Genomic DNA, 20,246 nt, shown 5'->3' with positions numbered 1-20,246 from the left:
CTGGGCTTTTGCATAACATGTCCTTTTGGTTTGCTTTGCTTTCTAGGCTTCTGGAGTACACACAGGAGGCTGGGTCTCTTCTACCCCAGTTCAGTGCAGATGTGCAGCAAATGTTAGCAGGCTCTGTTTGTTGTTGTTGTTTTTCTTCTAATGACAATGATGAGGAATTCAGACAAAGGGCAATACTGCCTCTCATAAGTCTCAGACAACAGCTAAGCCACCAGCTAATTAACCCCTGGGTCTCAGGCTTTCCCTGGGGGGCTTCAAAAATACAGAGCCAAAGCGAAGGCGGGAAGACACCATTAGCACCACATAATGTAAGCAAACACTGGATGTGTTTGCTTTGCCCGCCTGCTGACCACCTGGCTCCCCATTCTCCCAGGCAGGTAGCATATATTGGAAGTCCTGGCTGTAGTCCTGCAGAGGGAGCCTCTCCTTTAGGCCAGGCCATCTGCGAATCGAATCTCCGTCTCTGGAACCTGGTAGCATGTATCTCCTCTTACTTCATCTGCTTGTGCTCTTGCCTCCGGGGAAGGCAGGCCGATGTGTGGACAGCTGCCAGAGTCAGAGCTCTTTCTCCTTTGTGCTCCTAGAAAGGGGTCGCAGAGATCTCCACATGGCCAACCATGAGGAAGCAGAAGACAAGCCAGATCTGTTTGTGGCGGTGCCACACCTCATAGGCGCCAGCCAGGCTGGGGAAGGCCAGAGGCAGAGGGAGAAGATGCTGTCCAGGCTTGGAAGACTCTGGAAGAAACCCGAGACAGAACTTCAGCCCATAAAGGATGTGGAAAATGATCATGTCCCACTGGGGATCCAGGCCCTCACTCAGCCAGCAGATGAGAGGAAAGTGGAGAGATCTCCTCTTCAGGAGGAAGCCAAGAAATTCTGGCATCGCTTCATGTTCAGAAAGGGCCCAGCCTCCCAGGGGGTCATCTTGCCCATCAAAAGCCATGAAGTACATTGGGAGACCTGCAGGACAGTGCCCTTCAACCAGGTATGCATTCTAGGGGAAAACAGCCAGAGTCTGCAAGACTTGGGGACAGCTAGGACGAATGGCAGGCTGGGAAGAGGCTGACAGGAGCCTGCTCCTTGCCTGATTCCACATTTGGTCCTTGTGTCGTTTGCTGTGGGATTTGGCCACATGTATCACCTTTCCATTTCTCTCATTTCCTTCTCTTTCCTCCATTGTTCCTTGGCATGCTGGAAATGCTCCATGCTAGCATGGTGGCACGGCCCCTATCGGTAGTCATCATTTGGAAGGCACAGAGCTTTGTTGAGTGTGTATATTTTTAGTGGGTATTATCTACAGAGAAAAGTAAGGCTCAGTTAAGAAACTGGGAATTTAGAGCAATTGCCAGAACTACCTTGCAGCTCATCTCCATCTTCATGAAGATTAGAAAAGCATGTAAATCAAACTGGAGGTGAGGTGGGATACCCTGGCTATCTCTCTGGGTGCCCCTCCATTCTTTCTGATGCTCACACCTTACTACCTCACAGGTTCATGAGAGCTGTTTTAATAGTTGCTAAATTTATTTGATGTTTGAAATGTTCCTGCAGAAACTCTATATTGCGATTCTCACTATCATTTCTTGGCGTTGTGATAGCAAAACATAATTTAGAGTGTAATTTATGTTTCTCACAGGTTTTCAAAAATAACCTTCATGTGAAATCACATCTCCTTCCTTATCCTACTTCCTAGCTTGTGCTGGCTAACTTACAGTGACCATGATCAGTTCTGCACTATTAAGACAAAGGAACATTTTGCTATTCTGCTTCCTCCATTCCTGGCAACACCTGCATTCCAAGTGCTAAATTAAAATACAGAAAATGATGCATTCATCAAAAAGACACTGAACCAGAAGCAGTGCAGGAGAGACTAAAATTTTACAGTCTAGTAACACCACCCAATTAAGTAGGCAGTATTCTAAGGCAATTGACTGTGTAGCAAAGACAAGTCAATCATCAGGTAATAATATCTGCTTTGCTGGTCCGTGTGCAATTAGAAAATTGCTCCTAAGACTTAGGGCAATCAAGTTTCCTTTGAAATTCTTACTTTTTAATTCTATTGATAATTAAATTAAAATGAAGGAGTTTGACTCAGACATTTTGAAAGACACATAAAACTGGGTATATGGGGTTATGAGAAAGTGGCACAGGTGATGTAACATAGGTCCATACATTGTGACTCTGCTGCTTCATAGATTTGACTGCTTTACAGCTCAAATAAAAGAGGATGGAATTAAACTTGTGGTATCTGGCCTATTCCATGATTAATTGAGCAGTATTTACTGAGAAGCTGCTGTACACAATGCCCTGTGGGGGACAGAAAGGTAGGGTACAGTGGTTAAATAAGAAGGCCACCATTACAGATTTTTGTTCCTAATTAGTTATATCCAACTAGATGAAAATTCTTTCAAGTCTGCTGTTTATGGTGGGGATTATTTTCACGTTAACTTAAGGCTTTCTAGAGGCTAACTGATGAATAGCTCCATAAAGAAAGCTTGTCCCTAATGGACATCATCTGTTGGCTATCACAAAGTGTATTCCCAATTCAGATCCTTCTAAAGCATCCTTCTGTGTCATGAGTGGTACAAAATGCCTTGAGATGACCTAATCTGTTTGCCTTTCAGACAATTGCCCACGAAGACTGTGAAAACGTTGTTGTCCCGAACAACCTTTGCTTTGGGAAATGTGGGTCCATTCATTTTCCTGGAGCCGAGACACATCCCTACACCTTCTGCTCCCACTGCTCACCCACCAAGTTCACCACCATGCACTTGAGGCTGAACTGCACTCGCCCAACCCCCGTGGTCAAGGTGGTGACCCAAGTGGAGGAATGTCAGTGCATGACAAAGGCAGAGCACAGAGAGGAGCACTTCCTGGTGGCTGGCTCCCACGAGTCCTTCATCCCTGGGCTTTCAGCTCCCAAAGCCATCCCACGATTACCTCTGAAAACAAAGCCTCAGCAGAACAAGTGAAGGTTGCTCAATCTGGGAATGTTAAGTGGTTGCATAGAGGGGAAATTGCCCCCCCCCTTTTTCTTCACTTGTGTTTAGACAGGGTCTTATATATTCTGGGCTAGCCTCAAATGCTATATGGCTACGGATGACAGTCTTAAGCTCCAGATCCACTTCCTGAGTGTTGGGATTTCAGACATCCACTGTAACACCTCGCTCTCAGAAGGATTTCTAAGAGGATTTTGCATACTTTGAAGCTGCCTTTGAGATTTAGGAAATATTTTGATTCTATTGAGTGGTTCTTGCCACAGATGTAGGAAGCAGCTCACTTGACGGCCCATATTTTCCCTTTCCTTTTTATACTCTCCACATGAAGTTTTTATTGTTGGTTATCTGACTTTGAAGAAGGAATATTGATGCTGCTTTTAGTAGTTCACACATACGAGGGGGCTCAGGCACTAGGAACCAAACCATTTCCTTGAGTATGAGGAAAATGCATGAACAGTATTAGAGTCAAAGGCCACTCATAGAAGTTACTAAGAAACTCAGTTAGTCTCCTGTTAAATACATTGCAAGTCATTTTAAAGGGAAACTGTTTATAGGTGAAATCTACTCACAGGCCTTTGAGCAAGTTGGGTTTCTCTGTTTGGGCTTCCTGCTATTGTGTAAGAGTATGTGTGACACATAGGACTCAGCAGATACTTCAATGTAAAGTTCTGAACATGATCTAAATGTTGTAATATATTAAATTTCAGCATGTAAAGAACTCTTGGAAATACTGTGTCACGTACCGTCTAGTACTGGTTTTTCAGGAGGGTTTCTGAAATGACTTCGTGGCCTTATGACACTGGCCATGGCTTCTGATTTCACAAGCAGCCCCTCTAAGTCACTCAGCCACTGTCTCTTAGCAAGTACCTACTTCCTGCCTGCATTTATTTGTGTCAAATATCATACAGCATTGGCTTTCTCCAGCCAGATTACTTTCTAACAGTAGTTTTTTTCCATTATTTATTTAGAAATTACTTGATTTAAATCTCTTTACTTTTAGTACTCCCCTACACCCCCCCCCCCCCCCCCCCCCTACACCTCCTGGAGTAATAACTAATTATTGTTTATAAAGAAATTAATTTTACATTTTAATTCTATTCCTCTTAAATCACCATCTAACATGGTGCTCTGAAGAAGCAAATGCATTTATAGTTAGTGTATATTATGCAACACATCAATGTAATAGAATATGAGCTACAGAAATACACATGTGGCATTTACAACAGCATATATTATACCCTTTGGTGGTCAAAGACAGCCTAATTGGCCAAGATGTGGTCATAAGGATAAAATTGTTAAGCATTAATGATATCCCAGCTGGTCAATATATTTTGGTGCCAAAAGCTATTGAGCATCTGTCTGGTGCGCAACTGCCTAACCCTGATTATGTAAACCATCTCTGCCAGTTGGAGTCCCCTTTTCCTCCTTACATCCTCCCAAATCCCTTTTATCTATGCTTGCAAATAGGCTCTCAAGCCGGAGCTCCAAAAATTTATCAGTTTTATTCAAACTTCTGGCCTGCCCTTCCCTCTCATGTAAACTCCAGATGGGCTAGCTGATAGAGGGGTCAGAGCTTACATTCATAAAGTGATTTGTGAGAACCTCCTAAAAGTGCCCATTCACCAACATTTTTACTTGCAAGGAAAAGCAGTGTCCAGTGGCTCAATGTATAAAAAAACCACAGGTGTGTAGGACACTGATGAGAGGAAATCACAAATAGTGTGTCATCAGACAGCAGATGCATCTTTTAAATCCATCGACTCCTCTCAAAAAAATTTATGAAGCAGGCAATCACCTATTTTACCAGTAAAGAGAGTCAGCCTTGTAAGACTTGTGTAAACTTGCATGGGCAGTATTTTCCTTTCTTTTAACAGACTTTAGAATCCAGTTTTGCTAATGGCTGTGTTTCAATCTGTGTATAGACTAGTTCACGGTAAAAGATGACAAGACAGTCCTGCTTCTGTCACACTCTGGTCCAGATGTATCTGCTTCCCTTACATAGCTAGGGGATCACATTAAACATGGAAGCTTTCCATTTGCGGAACTGACTGATGTTCTACATAGGGCATCCATGAAAGGCTATAATCAAGGACCTCCTCAGCTTTCCAGTGGCTGACTTGGGTCTTCTAATCCAGCTCCTTGACATTCTCAGTAGAGTGTCTATTATATTTGCTCATTCCTTCTCCATCATTCTAGCTTTATGTCTCACAGGTCTCTTATTACAGATGTCTCACCTAGCTGTTCTATCTGAGTGTGTCCCTGGACCAGGTTCTCTGTCAAACATTGCAATGACTTGATTGGTCCTCACTACAAAAGCCTTCCTAAATCTTGGTTTCATTTTCCTCTCATAAAAAGAGGAAGAAAGAAAGAGAGAGAGAGAGAGAGAGAGAGAGAGAGAGAGAGAGAGAGAGAAGAGGGAGAGGGAGGGAGGGAGGGAGAGAGAGAGAGGGAGGGAGAGGGGGGGGATTGGAGCTGGGAAAATGGCTCAGTCAGTAAAGTGCTTGTTGTACAGCTTAGAGACTTGAGTTCAAGTCCCCAGTACTCATGTGAAAGCTAAGTGGTGGCACTCCTTTGTAAACCCAACCCTTGTGCATGTGTGTGTGTGTGTGTGTGTGTGTGTGTGTGTGTGTGTGTGTGTGTGTGTGTGTGTACAGATTCCTGGAGTTGATGGACTAGACAGCCTAGAGAAATCCATGAGCTCCAGGTTCAGTGAGAGATCCTGTCAGAGAGATATTGAGGAAGACACCTAACATTGATCTCTGACCTCCCCTTTACTACTCATTCATACGAATTTGTACTTTTAAACTTTGGATTTCCTCTAGTGTTTGGGCAGTCTTGTGCACACATTGCTCGGTAGCACATAGTATTGTCGTGTGTGTATACTTTATTCAGCAAAGGCTCCCCAATTATACATGTGCCGTACTAGTTGAGTACAAGTGAAACAGAATGTCGGCTCCTGTAGAGCTTCCATGCCTGTGGTCAAGGAACTCGAAAATCAACCAACTGAAAAGAGAGAATGAGCTGGCTATATGCTGTATGCAGAGCAGCATGCAGGAGACCAATGGCTTTCTATTGAGTGGTCTCTGGAAGCCGGACATTAAAGTGATGACCTTTTAATGGCTGACATATTCTTCTTCAGTGGTCTAGGAGGTTTCTTCTCTGCGCAGTACCCTGTCTCATTTCTTCAATACATTTTAGCTATTATTTTCCCTAAATGTTTCTCTATATTCTAGAAAGCTGACATTCAGTATTCCCCACGGAGCAGAGCTGAGTGAGATTTAAGATTTCATTTTCCCAGTGTGCACTTGTTTTTGGCATCTGATGACAGGGGTCTATTTGTTTCTCACACATAATGCTTTGCCACTGTTTGGCTTTTCCTCTGCTTCACGTTCTTTCGGGGCCTGTGAGTTTGACAGGAGCAGACACTTCTGGAAAAATCATCTTATCTGAGACAAAGGAAGGAAAAGATAGTTCACTTATTTGTGAAGATTGTTCTAGAAGTAACCTAACTGACCCTTATTCCATGGTTGGCCCAAACAAGCCACATGGCAATCCTGACTCCAATGGTGCTTGAGGATATTAATATTATTGATATTATCATTTCAAATAAAGGATTTCGTGTAGCCCAGGCTGGCTGAGAACTCACGATGTACTGAGAATGACTTAGGACTTTGGATTCTCCTATCGCCGCCTCCCAGGTGATTTACCCTCATGTGATTTACCATCACATCAGTTTCTGGTATTTGCAGTTATCATCTCCACCAAGGTCAGGGACAGAATTTTCTATGACCTGTTCACTGAATCCCTAATTAAGAATACCATTCAATCTCTGAATTTTCAGGAGATTTGTTCTATGTAAGACACTATACTATTCAAAGATAAACGGGATACATTTCCTTCCACTTTCAAGCCTTTCTGTGTGCAGCAAAAATGTGTACAACAGATAAGGCAATGCCTTTTTCAGGAATAGTAAGAGCTAATCATTGTGACTTTACTACATGTTTGGATGCTTTAAATTGTTTTAGGAGACATTTTGTGGTTGTGTGAGAGTGTGTTATATGAGTGTCTCTGAGAATGGATCTATGGTCTCATGCATGGCAGGTAAGCTTCTTACCCAACCTTTATATATATAGTTTGGTTTTTTTTTGTTTTTTGTTTTGTTTTGTTTTTTTGGTTTTTTTTTTTTTGCCAGGAATTAAAGACTTCATTCATTCATAAGGGCTAGAGAAGTTGCTCAGAAGCTAAGAGCACTGGGTCGATGCTCTTCCAGAGGACCAGGGTTCTAGTCCCAGCACTTACATGGTGACCTACAACCATTTATAACTCTAGTTCCAGGAGCGCCAATGTCCTCTGGCCTCCAAGGGCCCTGCAGACAAATCATGTATAGATCTACATGAAGACAAAATGCCCATACACATAAAAATAAAAATAAAGGAAAATTTATTTCATTCATCCAGTCTCCTAGTTTTATGTGTGTCTGTGCTGAACACAGTCCAAAGAATATGAATAAATAGAACACATGATTATCTGGACATAACCCCAGACCTTTGAAGTCTACAGTACAGGAGCAAGTAAACACATGCTTTGGCTTCCTAGTCATTCTTTTATAAAGCATACTGCGCTGATCTCTCAAAAAATCTCAGCCCCAAGCTCGGAAATTGCTTTTGGAGGGAAGCCTTCCATAACCCCAGCCAAGCTTGGGTTCACTGCTTACCTGCCTCCGTGATACTGCACTTCTTTATATCATACTTCATCTCAGCTCATAATTATACTTTTGTTTCTATCATTAACTGAATTCTAAGTTCTGTGAGAACAGAGACTGTATAGGGGTATCTTTCCCCATTGTAGTCTGTGCCTAGAGGAGGCTAGTACGGAGTGTATAGAGCTCAAAAAATGGGTTTGTAGATACAAAAGGTGCGATACTAATGTATATCACATGCTGAACATATATAATGTGTCAAGAACAGTGCCAAGTTCTCTCTCTCTCTCTTTCTCTCTCTCTCTCTTTCACACACACACACACAAACACACAAACATGCACACATGCATATATGGAGAGAGATTTTATATATAATTTCATTGAATCTTCATGAAAATGCAGAGTAGAGAATTCAGTGCTGTTTTGTAGGTGACAATGCTCGCCCCCCCCCCCCAATAGTAACCTTGTTTGAGTGTCACTGATAAGGAGTAGTAGAAGGTGAATGATTCCCACACTTGTTTCTCCCTACACTGTTTTTGTTTGTTTGTTTTGGTTTTGGTTTTTTTGAGCTGAGGATCGAACCCAGGGCCTTGTGCTTGCTAGGCAAGCGCTCTACCACTGAGCTAAATCCCCAACCCCTACACTGTTTTGAGATAGAAAAATATGTGTGTGTGTGTGTGTGTGTGTGTGTGTGTGTGTGTGTGTGTGTAGTATGAATCTTAAAGGTACTTATTAATAAAACTCAAACCTGAGGCCAGTTATTGGGGTGAATGCTGGAAGATCAGAGAAGCAGAACAGGCCTCAGTTTCCTCACCTCGCCAGTTCCTCAGGTGGTCATGTTTCCTCAGGCTGGAAGCTTCTGAGTCCTCCTCCACATGAATCTCAGCTGAACTGTGTTGCTCCAAAGCCTGAACGCTTAACCAACCAAATGCTTAACTAACTACATGCTTTACTCCTTTAGTTCCTGGTCCTCACGCCTTATATACCTTTCTCTTTCTGCCTGCACTCCCTGGGATTAAAGGTTAGGTTTCTGGGATTAAAGGCGTAGGTCACCATGCTTAGCTGTTTCTAAAGTGGCCTTGAACTCAGAGATCCAGCTAGCTCTGCCTCCCAAGTGCTGGGATTAAAGGTGTGTACCACCACCGCCCAACTTCTGCTATGGCTCACTCTTCCCATTTTCTAGCCACCATTTTTGGCTTTGTTCTAGTGGCTCTCTGTTCTCTGACCCCAGATATGTTTATTTCGGGGAACACACAATATTTCAGGGAACACAATACCCACCACATGTGTGTGTGTGTGTGTGTGTGTGTGCCAGTAAACAATACATTCTTTGCATATATGCATCTGTGTGCACATAAAGACATGCACACGATAAGCCTGGGGTTCATCTAATGTCCATCCCTTCTTTCGGTTCCAAAGCCTTTCTAAAGTCATAGTAATAGTAAAGTGCTTTCAACTCCGGTGCCAGAAAGCAGCCCAGAAGGCATTAAATATGCTTATTTCACTGAAATGGAACCTGGTCGAGTCAGCATCTCTACACTCTCTTGGGGACATGGGCTCCTTCCTTCTTGCCTGGCACTGCCAATCCCCACAAAGCTCTTCTCAGTGACAATGTGGTTGTGGCTTCATCATCTACATGCCAATGTCTATAGTAGAGAAGATGAAGGATGTCCAGCGATATCTTATCCTTCAAGAGTGTTGAGCCTTGAGCCCCAGGTCTGGAAGCAGTTTTTTCCCCTTGTAAAGAACTTAGTACAATCGGGAATGCCCAAGATAATAGAATAATGAAATGAAGAGTAAGAAAGAGGGTTGTTGGGCAGCCCAAAATAGTGTCATCTAGAGCCATAATGCTTTTTTTCTGGTTGTGATTACTTCCTCTCTAGCTCATAAATCCTTTAACAGAAGTCCTGTGTATTATATACATCTTTGTTGTACTTCTGTCTCTCATACAGTGTTTATATTATTTGTATACACAAATACATAATGCATCATTTTAATGTTTTAAAGGAATGAAATCAGTATAAATGAGTATGTTTCATGGACTACTCTTGGAAGGGTAGCTTACATGTGTGGGGCTTGTGACTATCAGTGCACACATGTAAGGCACACGGAGTTTCTGAGTAGAATACTGTAAAAGGGCCTGAACTGAACCTTGCACAAATGTTGGAGTATTCAGGGCAGAAAGCTTTACGTTTTCCTGAGTGTCCCAAAGCTTTCCCAGGAGCAGAGATTGTTCTGCATGATAACAAATTGGAATAGAGAGGAAGACCGGAGGTCAGAGATGCCTGAAGAAATCTTAGAACACTACTGCACACGCCTGTTCCTGCTGGAAGGCCACAAAGCCAGGTCTCTGTGCTGGGGACAGAAGTCACAGTTTTCAGGACAGCTCATGATCTCTACTTTCTTGTCTAAGCCAGATCTGCACTGTGGAGTTTGTGGTGGTGACAAGGTGAGTGACTCACTGAGTGAAGGACACTTTCCTGAAGCCAGGCCTCCTGTCTCCACCCACACTTCCAGCTCAGATTGTCACGGCACTGCTTCCCTCTTCCTCTTCTCCTTTGTCCTCCTTCTCTGAAAAAAAAAAAAAAAAAAAGAGAGAAAGAAAAAGAACAAACACAAAACAAACAAAAAAGCAGCAGTAACCTACTTGGGCGGGGTTTGGGTTAATACTTTCCAAGGAAATTATTACAACTTCTTTTTGTCTGCCAACTAAAAGGAACACACCTCTTTCACAACCAATGCCAGAAAACAAGAATTTCCAGTAGGCATGTTTTGTGTGGTGCAATCATGTCAATGCAAGGAGCCTGGATTCCTGTTCAACAAAGGAAGTGAACACTTACCTCAGTCAAAGGATGCCCTCTTCTAGATGCTCCTACCTAGCTTAATGGTATCTTAGAACACTGATGAACTTGGTTGGGATCATGAGCTGTAGTGTAGGTCATTCATTACAGGGGTTCCCCCAAAAACAAAAGTAGACCCCACGCCCCATTTCCCTGCTTGTCCTTATGGGTGATGAGATCATGGCAAAATCGCATGAAAATTATAAAGCAGGTAGACTTCTCTTTGATGTCACAATAATCTACTGTTTCCCTCTGATCTCACTTCGGTGTCTTGCCCCTTGCTCACCTCATTTCCAAATATTCAGTTATCTACAGTTCCATAAGGCTCCTAATTAAAGTCTACTTTAATTAGCTCACTGTATCTAGCCCACAGATGTATCCATCCAAAATAGATACATTGTGAATCCAGGAAGCCTCAGGAATTGGGTTGGCTCATTGGGGTTCCTTTACTGGCCAAGAAGGGTGCTTTTCCTGCTGCCTGGCTCAAGAAGACAGAATGTGCCTTTTTGAGGAGTCTGGGTTTTATTCCATAGACAACTGCTTTTTAACCCTGACTCTATACTATAATTTTAGTATACTTGAGATTTTGAAATACTATTTGTTCTAAGGTCTGGAGGTGGGAGCCAGGGCCAGCACATTGGTCTGCATGTTTTAAGCTGCACAGGTGATTTTTGCCAGTCAGAGTGACTGAACATCTCTGATCACACCCAGCAAAGTTCTTGGCTCACACCCAGCACTGGAAAACAAACAAACAACAACCGAAATAACAAAACAAAACAAAAAACAGGAACTAAAAATCTTCGTACGGCAGGAATTCTGAACAAGTCTTCAGACTGTGTGAGAGTCTAGCTGTGCTGTTTCCTCGCCCTCTCAGGCAGGCACTGTACTTTTCTACCTGGACTCTGCCGAGTTCTTCAGGTCGGGGTGTGGAAAGCTAAGGAGCCACACTTCCCCCTTCTGATTTCCTCAGTTGGTTTTGTTGGCTCACACAGGTGAAGCAGGAGTTTTACTCAATGCATTTTGGTTTTGTTTTGTCTTGTCTAAAGAAATTTGGGTCTTTAAGTTGATTTACTTCTATCACTTAAAAAACAAAACAAAATACTTTTTAAATTGCATTTACTCTTTTCTTAGAGTTCAACTTTATGGTTCCATAACCTTCAACTATTATGGCCAATTCTACTTGCTTCAGATACTCAATAGCAATGTTTATTTCTGGGAGTCTGATTCAATGGATTTGGGGGATTCTCTGGAATCTGAATTTTCCATAAAATATTTCAATATACAAGATAGTTGAAAAGGTGAAACATGACAGGAAGAGTTCCAAGCTCTCCACCTCAGCTCAACAGCTTCGACATTCTGCCTTATCTTCCTTGTCTCTCAACTTGTATGGAGGTGTGTATTTACATTTGATGTGTATTTGTGTCTTGTTGGACAATGTGAAAAGTAAATGCCAGGGTCTGGAGAGATGGCTCATCAGGGTAGATCACTTATGTTTGCAGATCCTAACCACACATAACTCCAGCCCCAGGGGATTTAATGTCCTCTTCTGGCCTTGGTGGGCACACACAACACAAACATACACACACACACACACACACACACACCCCCGATACATATTCAAGAATAAAAATAATTTTAAAAAAATATAAATTTCAAGTATTCTGACATTGCACTTTTATTGTAGTGTACTTACTTTCTAAGAATTATGGATATTATCATATGCGATTAAGATAACGTCACCATTCCTAAGAAAATCAACATTTTTCAAGATATCATCCAGTTGTTTGCATTATGAGAGACACCTGCATCTAGTGCTTTCTTTCTGGCATGATACCAAGGTGGAGTGGTATAGACCTTTGTGGGATAAACAAGACTTCCAGGATCTGTCCAGTCTCATCTGTTCTGGGTCGACTTCAGGAGCAGATCAGACAAATGTCTCAACTTGCCAGAATGTGCATTCCATGGCACACACAACCTATGCCAAGCCCGGCTGCTCATCCGGCTCTCAGATGTACCTCCACTCACCTGTCTGAACAGTCAGAAAGGAGAAAGGCTCCCCCTTGTCGCAAGAAACACCAAAGAAGATCCACCTGCCCTCATTTTTATATGCGAGTATACAGCAAGGAGTCTGCATCATTAACTACACATCCTGGTTTAAGGGAAGAGGCTTGCTTAAGCTTAGGAATCACCCGTCAAATGACTCCTGATGTGATTAAAGAGTTAAAATTGCAGTCTGTGCGGTGCTTTGGGGCAGCTGTAAGAAGGAGGGGTCATGGGAGTCATAGTGTGGTATGTTTTCATGCTGAAACTGTCTCCACAGAACAGCCTCAGCTGCTACTGCATATGCTGTAATTTTAATACACTCTTAATAGTTACTGAGCACCCATATGAGGCTTCATAATGACAGCCTGCTAGTTCCTGCAGTAATTGATAAATGACAGCACATCCAGGAAAGAGTCTGAGAGTTCAGACTTTCACAAGTCAGGCCTGAGAAGGTTCCTGAATGCAGGACTTCCTAAATCCAAGGTCACATTCTACTATTGACTATGTGTCTCCACATAGTCCCATCCCCAGGCTCTTCCGAAGCAGCAAAAGTCAGAGAGAGGAAGGAGTGAACAGGATATTGCTTGCTAGGAAAACACCAAGGAGGAGTGACTTTTTGTAACACTGTTATAATGAAAGTTCCCATGTGCCTGAGAGGGCCAAGAACAAGGCTGTCACAAGTGCGGTGTGTGCTGTATATTGTGTGCATCTGGGAGCTTCCTGGGAGTCACTATCCAGAGCAGCATAGGCAACTAATAAACCCAAGATGTGTGTTCAGGGCGGGTGGCCGGTCTTTCATTGTTGATTCTACTGAATTCCTAGCCGCCTGTTTGCTGCAGGCTTTTCTCCCTCATAACTTTATCCTGTGTTTCCTAGCAAATTTTCTCGGGCACATTTGCTGCTCCACTCATGTCAATCAGTTTGCACATGCATATGCATGCGTACGTGCATGCATGCATGTGTGCCTGCGTGCATGTGTGTGTGTGTGTGTGTGTGTGTGTGTGTGTGTGTGTGTTCACTCATGAGCTTACATGTGTTTAACCAGCTAAGTCTGCACCTTTCTTCTGTGGCACTTGTGAAGTGACCTAAATTTTCCAGGTAGTAGATGTGGATGTCATGAACTCCAAGAAGGTCTGTTGAATTCATACATTTGGAAAATCTGTTAAAAGTTATTTCTCCAGTGTTTGCGGCTGTAAGACACAACAGAAGTGACTGGTTTTATTTCTCTGATTTTCCTCAAAGGACTCTGTGATCTCTCCTGAGGTTGACAGTCTTGCACTGAGAAGTGCTGAGTCCTTCTTTCCGCTCCCCTGGAGAGCACAGTGGAGAACACAGGGCTTCTGTTCTGCTGCCCTAATGGAAAGGTGAGAAGCCATTCAGACCTAAGCACTCAGCTCTGCTCCTCTCCACTTCAGTATCTCCCACCCACCAGCCCCTGCCTCGTCTTTGTCTTTTGATTTTGCGGACTGAACAGCGACTGATCCTTTTCCTGGTGACGCTAACCATCCTGCTGGGTCTACTCATTCCACTGGTATCCCTGTTCTCACTGTGTGGAATCTCTCCACTCTACTTTGTCTTTCTCTCCCCTCCCCCCCCCCCCCCCCAGGATTTTGTCCTAAAGATAAATCCAGGGGCCGGCGGTGGTGGCGCACACCTTTAGTCCCAGCACTCAGGAGGTAGAAGCAGGTGGATCTTCGTGAGTTTGAGGCCAGCAAGGCGCAAAGCTACACAGAGAAATCCTATCTCAAAAAAAAAAAAAAAAAAAAAAAAAAAAAAAAAAAATCCAGGCATCTCTATCCTAAAACACAAATAAGAAACAACTTCTTTGGTTATCAGCTTCTTGTGGCAATAATCAATGCCTCCATTTCCAAATGATCAACCTTCTCTTGAATTATCTAGTCATTCAAATTGATTCTTAGTCCTCCAGAAAAATTCTAATCACCAAATCCAATGGTCTTTCCTCAGCACCATGATCAGCCTTTTTTATGCTTTCCTGTTTCTGACTGTCCCCTGTCCTGACCCCACACCTTCTTTCACCTCCTGAATGTCTAAAACCCTTCAGTGTTCACAGTAGGGAAAGACCAGACTCAGACCCATCCCCAACTGTCTGGTCACCATTCTGACTCTTAATTTGAATGCCTTCTCCCCCCATTTTCCCACAAGGCAAGGAAGGGTTCATAGACACTGATGTAATGGGCCAGAGAGAGCCTGAACCCACTGTTGAAATTATAATCTTATTGGTACCCAGCCTCCCTGCTGACAATCATTCACAGATTGTCTACGGCTGCTTTATAGTACAATGTTAGAGCTGATAGGTGCAACAAAAACTATTAGGCTCAAGATTCAGAATTATTTCTGTCTCTTTATGGAATGTTTTACAGACCCCACCCTGAGGGTTCTGGTCACTTCAATTGACATTTTCCCTTTTGTATGTGTGGTGGTGGGCAAGGACAGACATACAGCCTTTGGTCTTTCAGCCAAACCTCTGCAAACAACACATCGGCCACTTACATTCTCCTCCTCTCCTGCTCCTCTTTTTCTAAGTCATTTACTGTTCATGCTTCCTGCTACAGAAGTGGGCGAAAGTTAAAATGTTCACAACCACTCTTGCCTTACTTCTCAGAAGCAGGATGTGACAGGTTTCTTGACCTAAGCTGTCAATGGAGATGCACATACCTAAAAAGGAAAAGAGGTTTTAAACAAACAGAACATTCCTAAGTCAAGAGGTTATTGAGTTGTTTTTGTTTTGTGCATTCACTTAGGTTGTTATCATTTCACATGGCTTTGCATCTTGGTGAGTGTAAAGCCCAAACTAGAATTACCAAGAGATGAAACCTGGTGAGTTCATACATAATCACATATTCAGGCACTTTCCTGAGCATGCTCAGTTTAAAGTTCAAGAAAGAAAGAAGGAAGACATATTTCTGGGTGTGCTCACCTCAAGGCCATCAAGCACATGTTAAGATGGTGGGCAAAAATGTGTGTAGACATGCTTAGTTTTCATTATAAAGATGGTAGATGTACAGGGGTGCTTCTGGGCATGCTCCGTTGAAAGTTTTAGAAGAAAACTTTCTTAAAGAAATAGACACTTGATGCCAGTTGCAAGAACCATTACATTTTAGTCCTTTCTTTTACTCACTAAAACTTTATGTATGATGAGAAATCAAAATCCTTTTCTCTCCCTCACTGCTTAAGACACAAATCTTCTTCTCTGCCCTACCTTGTAAAACCTTTATGCAAATGTTTTAATCGCTCCTTTCCAGTGACACTTTTACTCACACAAAGATCCTGCTGCATTCTGGAAACTTAAGTGACTAACGTGGCTTACCCCTTTCTGCTTCTTTCATTTCCTTTGTGATTCTTTTAAATTAGCCAATTAGGAAGACTGAAGTCCAATCCCAGTCAACAGGGCAAAGACAGCGACCACCTGGCTTATAACTAAAGCCAAGAGCACTTCCTGCCCGGGGTGCTGGCTCTACTGCTTTTTCGAGAACACCATTTTCATCAAGAGGAAAAGTTAGTCTTGTGGAGACACTTCCATTGGAGCAGCGGTCATTCTCCCTTTGGGGACTGGGAACTTATTTCTCCCATTGCTTCACTCAACCACTAATGGGTTAACAAGAAGTCTTCAGAGAGTATGAGGTAGTGAGGCTTGGCCTGCCTTGGGAAGAACAAGAGTACTTTCCCTCGACTTTCATAGCTGGTCCCAAAGACTGCATACTTGAGTGCACATAATCAACAAGGGTGTGTATGGGGTGGGGGAGTCTTCCTTGTTAATGTATGGATCTGAAGCTCAATAGAAAACTGGGCTGGATATTGACTTGTAAATAATTGTACCATAGGGAATTATGGAATCATTTCTTCCTCTCTTGGATCTTTAATATATACGTTAGCTGGTTCTCAAGATTCAGCCTTCTTCTCTCAGCTTTTACTGCATTCTCTTTCTTGGAGCCCTAATCCACCCATCATCTCTATGATCCCTTCTGAGAGAACTCTACAGAATGCAAAGAAGAGCCTTTCCCCAGACCGACCCTAGAAGATCACTTATTACTACGACACTTCTCCATTTCCTTAGTGTGAGATCTCATTCAGTCTCTAGCTCTGATGGTTGTCACCATCAAAATCATCTTGTAAATTATTATTTATGTATTTGAGGACGACCCCCATTACCTGGTATATGCACGGGTCGCTTTGGGATTGATTGGCATTTGGAGGTGGGGTTAGGAGGAGGGAATTAACCAGGTATTGAGGTAAAGATAGCCCCGCAACTGCGTATCAGAAGTAATGTGTGAAAAGAGGCTGCAGCTCGAGGCTTCCACGGCGAGAAGTCAGTTACCATCAGAGGATATCATTATGGTGTAGTTTAACTGCCTGTGACTTCAGCAGCAATGGTGCTGCAGTGGACTCTTTGCACCTTGTTCTGTTTTTCCAGCATGCTGAGTATCAGGAGGTCTTTTCTCTTTTTTAGTTGATTTTCATTCTTTCCATTTTAAACAGATTTTAATTTGTTTAGTGTCCTGGGATCTAAATTCATATGACCACCTATCAGAATATATTTCCCTTTGACTTTCATCAAAATGTAACAATCTCAAGTTAATATTTATTTAATGTAGTTAAAACATCCGAGTAAGCCAACAAATACCAGGTTCAGTTTAGAATATTGAAATCCTTCCAAACATACTGCTGCTCTGCTTTTGACGATGATGCCTGCAATAGCAGTCTTTCCCAGATCAGAGCAGGTAATGACCCTTGACTACCGTCTCTTCTTTAGACATAGTTTGCTTTTGTGGCTCATCATGACTTGACTATTTTATTCCATTCTCTTTTCTGTCTTTCTACCTATTCTACACTCGATCCATACCACAGGGCCCCTTATGTTTTCATGTCTTCATGTGTTCATCAGTCACATTTTCCTCCTGTGGAAATCTGAACCCTACTTCAAACGCTAAACCTCATGTCCTGCTCTCTTTTGCTTCTCCATGAGGCTGCCCCTGACCATGAGGCCCCTGACCCACCCTATTGAGACTACTGAGTTCTTTGTAACAGCAGCACTTAGTTTGTGTCTGTTCAGCATCACTTTCGCATTGTCCTCTCAGAACTTGGTGCTCTTCAGAGTTTCCCTAGCTATTTGAAATATAAAAGCTCACTTTATCTACTTTTAACATCCTAGGGCAACCTTTTAACCTGGTGTTCATAACTTCCTTGTGATCCTCTTAAAATATGGGAAGTAGGGGTTGGGGATTTAGTTCAGTGGTAGAGTGTTTGCCTAGCAAGCACAAGGCCCTGGGTTCAGTACTCAACTCCCCCCCCCCCCAAAAAAAAAAGAGAAAAACAAATATGGGAAGTAGGGCAGTGTGTAGAACTTTATACATAAATATATGAAATAATTGTGCACACTCGTGTGTGTGTGTGTGTGTGTGTGTGTGTGTGTGTGTGTGTGTATACCCGTCCATGCACTTTTCTGAGGAAGGATCTACAACTTACATCACATGTTCAAAGAGATGTGCTACCCCAAACAAGGTTAAGACCAACTTTTAGATGATTAGTCTATTCTGGAATGGGCACTCTGCCACTCACACAGATGGAAGTGATGGCTAGAGCAACCAAGAAATCATGAATGTGCATCAAATGTGGGTGCTTAGGGCATGGTACCCAGCTGGGCAGGTGGAGATCGCCATCCACCCAAATCTGCCAAAGGCTATTAGCCAGTGCTGATTAAACTCTGGACTGCACTGACTTTGGGAAATTGCAGTCAGACCCAGTCCTCCCTGGCATGGGCACAGAAGCACAGCAGTTGGCGGAGTTTATCTCCACAAGCGCTCTCGGCCTGTGCCATTGTCAGACACAACGCTGGCAGTGGCAGCCCTGTTATGTGTCCCTATCTATTTTTTTTTTATCCTCAGATACAATCCGTTTGATTAGTAATCATGCTTCAGCATCACAGATCCATGAAGTAGAACAGAATTAAGGAGGGAAATATGGTTTGTGACATATTTCCATTCTTAAATTAAGTAGGAAGGCTCTTGGGCTGGGGATGTTGTTCATTGGTCAAGTTCTTACCTAGCGTTTCTGAGTCCCCAGGTTTGATCCTCACTATGACAGAAACAAAACATTAAGAACACCAACAGCAGTAAACCAAAAACCTCTTCAGGCAAGTATCTATCTGCTACTGATACCATATTTCTTCTGTGTACTCATCGTGACATGTGCCTATCAATACAATCAATGCTTAGCATGAATCATGGGATGAGATGATGCAGACTCATGAGGGAGGTGGGCCTTTGTCTGTATTCTTGAACTTCCCATGCTAAAGCAGTTCACAGTTGGGGGGATTTTTCTGGCCACTGACCTCCTTCCATGCTTTCCCTTGAAAACTTTCTGTGGAATCGGATTGACTGATAAGAGAAGGTTTAATTTATGAAAACAGCATAAAAAGCATGTATACTTTCAGTTTTCGTGTGCACTCATATGTCTCAGCTAATTATTTTGGGTAGTGGTTGAGATCATTTGACACGGATTATTCCCCTCCAAAGAGATGACTAAAGAGATATCAAAACAATATGTAATTCAGGTCACTGGGCTTGGGGAATTCATTCTAAGTATTTTCCTTCAGTTACTCCTCAGCTTTTTTTTTTTATTTTTGCCTATTCAAAGAAACCAAGTAAAAAAAAAAATCACCATCTCAGATGCATAATGATAACCAAAGTTACTTATTCCAAAAGCAACTGACAAGCTTTCCAACACCATAGCTATGTGTGAAAGGGGGAACTTGTTAATGTGAAACAGAATAAAACTTGCATATAGTCAAATCAGTGTCTACCATTGGGTTGCTTTAGGGTGTAATGGTCTAGCTGAACAATTCTAAGACATGAATGTGTGTCGGGGTTTAGTGTTGGGGTTCAGTCCAACCTATCAAAGGGTCCCTTGAAGAGACGAATGAGGAATTGAGAAATACTAGATAGAAATATAGATGAAGAAAAAAGGTAGAGACACGGGATAGCTTTGGGAGAACCCTGGGTCAATACTCAGCAGCCTCAAGTTTATTTCTAATGGGCTTTTTATACACTGGCAAGGGGAGAGGCAAAAGACTTCCCCTTTTCAAGATCAAAAGCACAATGTACAACCAAGTGTAGACCCTTCAGAACACCTGGTAACCATGCCCCAAGGCAGAACCTCTTGTGATTAGGCCTTGAAGTATAAGACACCCGACAACCACGCCTTTGCACCCTGTTATGCAGCCTTGGAGAATAAACAAACTCTAACTCTCTGACCTTGAGTCAAACCACAAGTTGCAATCTTTGTAGGCTCCCACAAATGTGTCTTCTGAATCACCTGGCTGGTTGTTAGAACACAGGTTTGTAGACTTCTCCTCCAAAATTTCTAGTACTGTAGATTGGGGTATGGCTGAAAAATGTGATTTTTCACAGCTTCCCAGGTGACACAGTTGCTGCTGCTCTGGGGAATCACACCATGAAAAAAATTAACCTGTGGCTTTTAAGGTCATGAAGTGTTTACAGTCAGCAAGAATACATTTGCAATTCCCAAGCTGCTCATGATAATATGAAGGTGTAAGTACTATACAAGTTTAGTAGTGACCCAGAACTCTGTGTTGGCAGGGTTCCAGATGACCCCCCTTACACACACACACACACACACACA

General features: G+C 42.7%; 1 protein-coding gene across 1 annotated transcript; it reads left to right on the top strand.

Moving 5' to 3' along the window:
* The first annotated feature begins 487 nt into the window (after window positions 1–487).
* Window positions 488–2,978, top strand: Cer1 (cerberus 1, DAN family BMP antagonist). Its single transcript, XM_036178560.1, has 2 exons — window positions 488–994; window positions 2,631–2,978. Exons 1-2 carry the CDS (start codon window positions 488–490, stop codon window positions 2,976–2,978), a joined length of 855 nt encoding a protein of 284 aa, XP_036034453.1.
* Window positions 2,979–20,246: the final 17,268 nt, after the last annotated feature.

This window comes from Onychomys torridus, chromosome 2, assembly GCF_903995425.1.
Source record: "Onychomys torridus chromosome 2, mOncTor1.1, whole genome shotgun sequence".
NCBI lineage: Eukaryota > Metazoa > Chordata > Mammalia > Rodentia > Cricetidae > Onychomys > Onychomys torridus.
The sequence above is the reverse complement of the archived record's forward strand: the minus strand, read 5'-3'. Positions and strand labels throughout refer to the sequence as shown.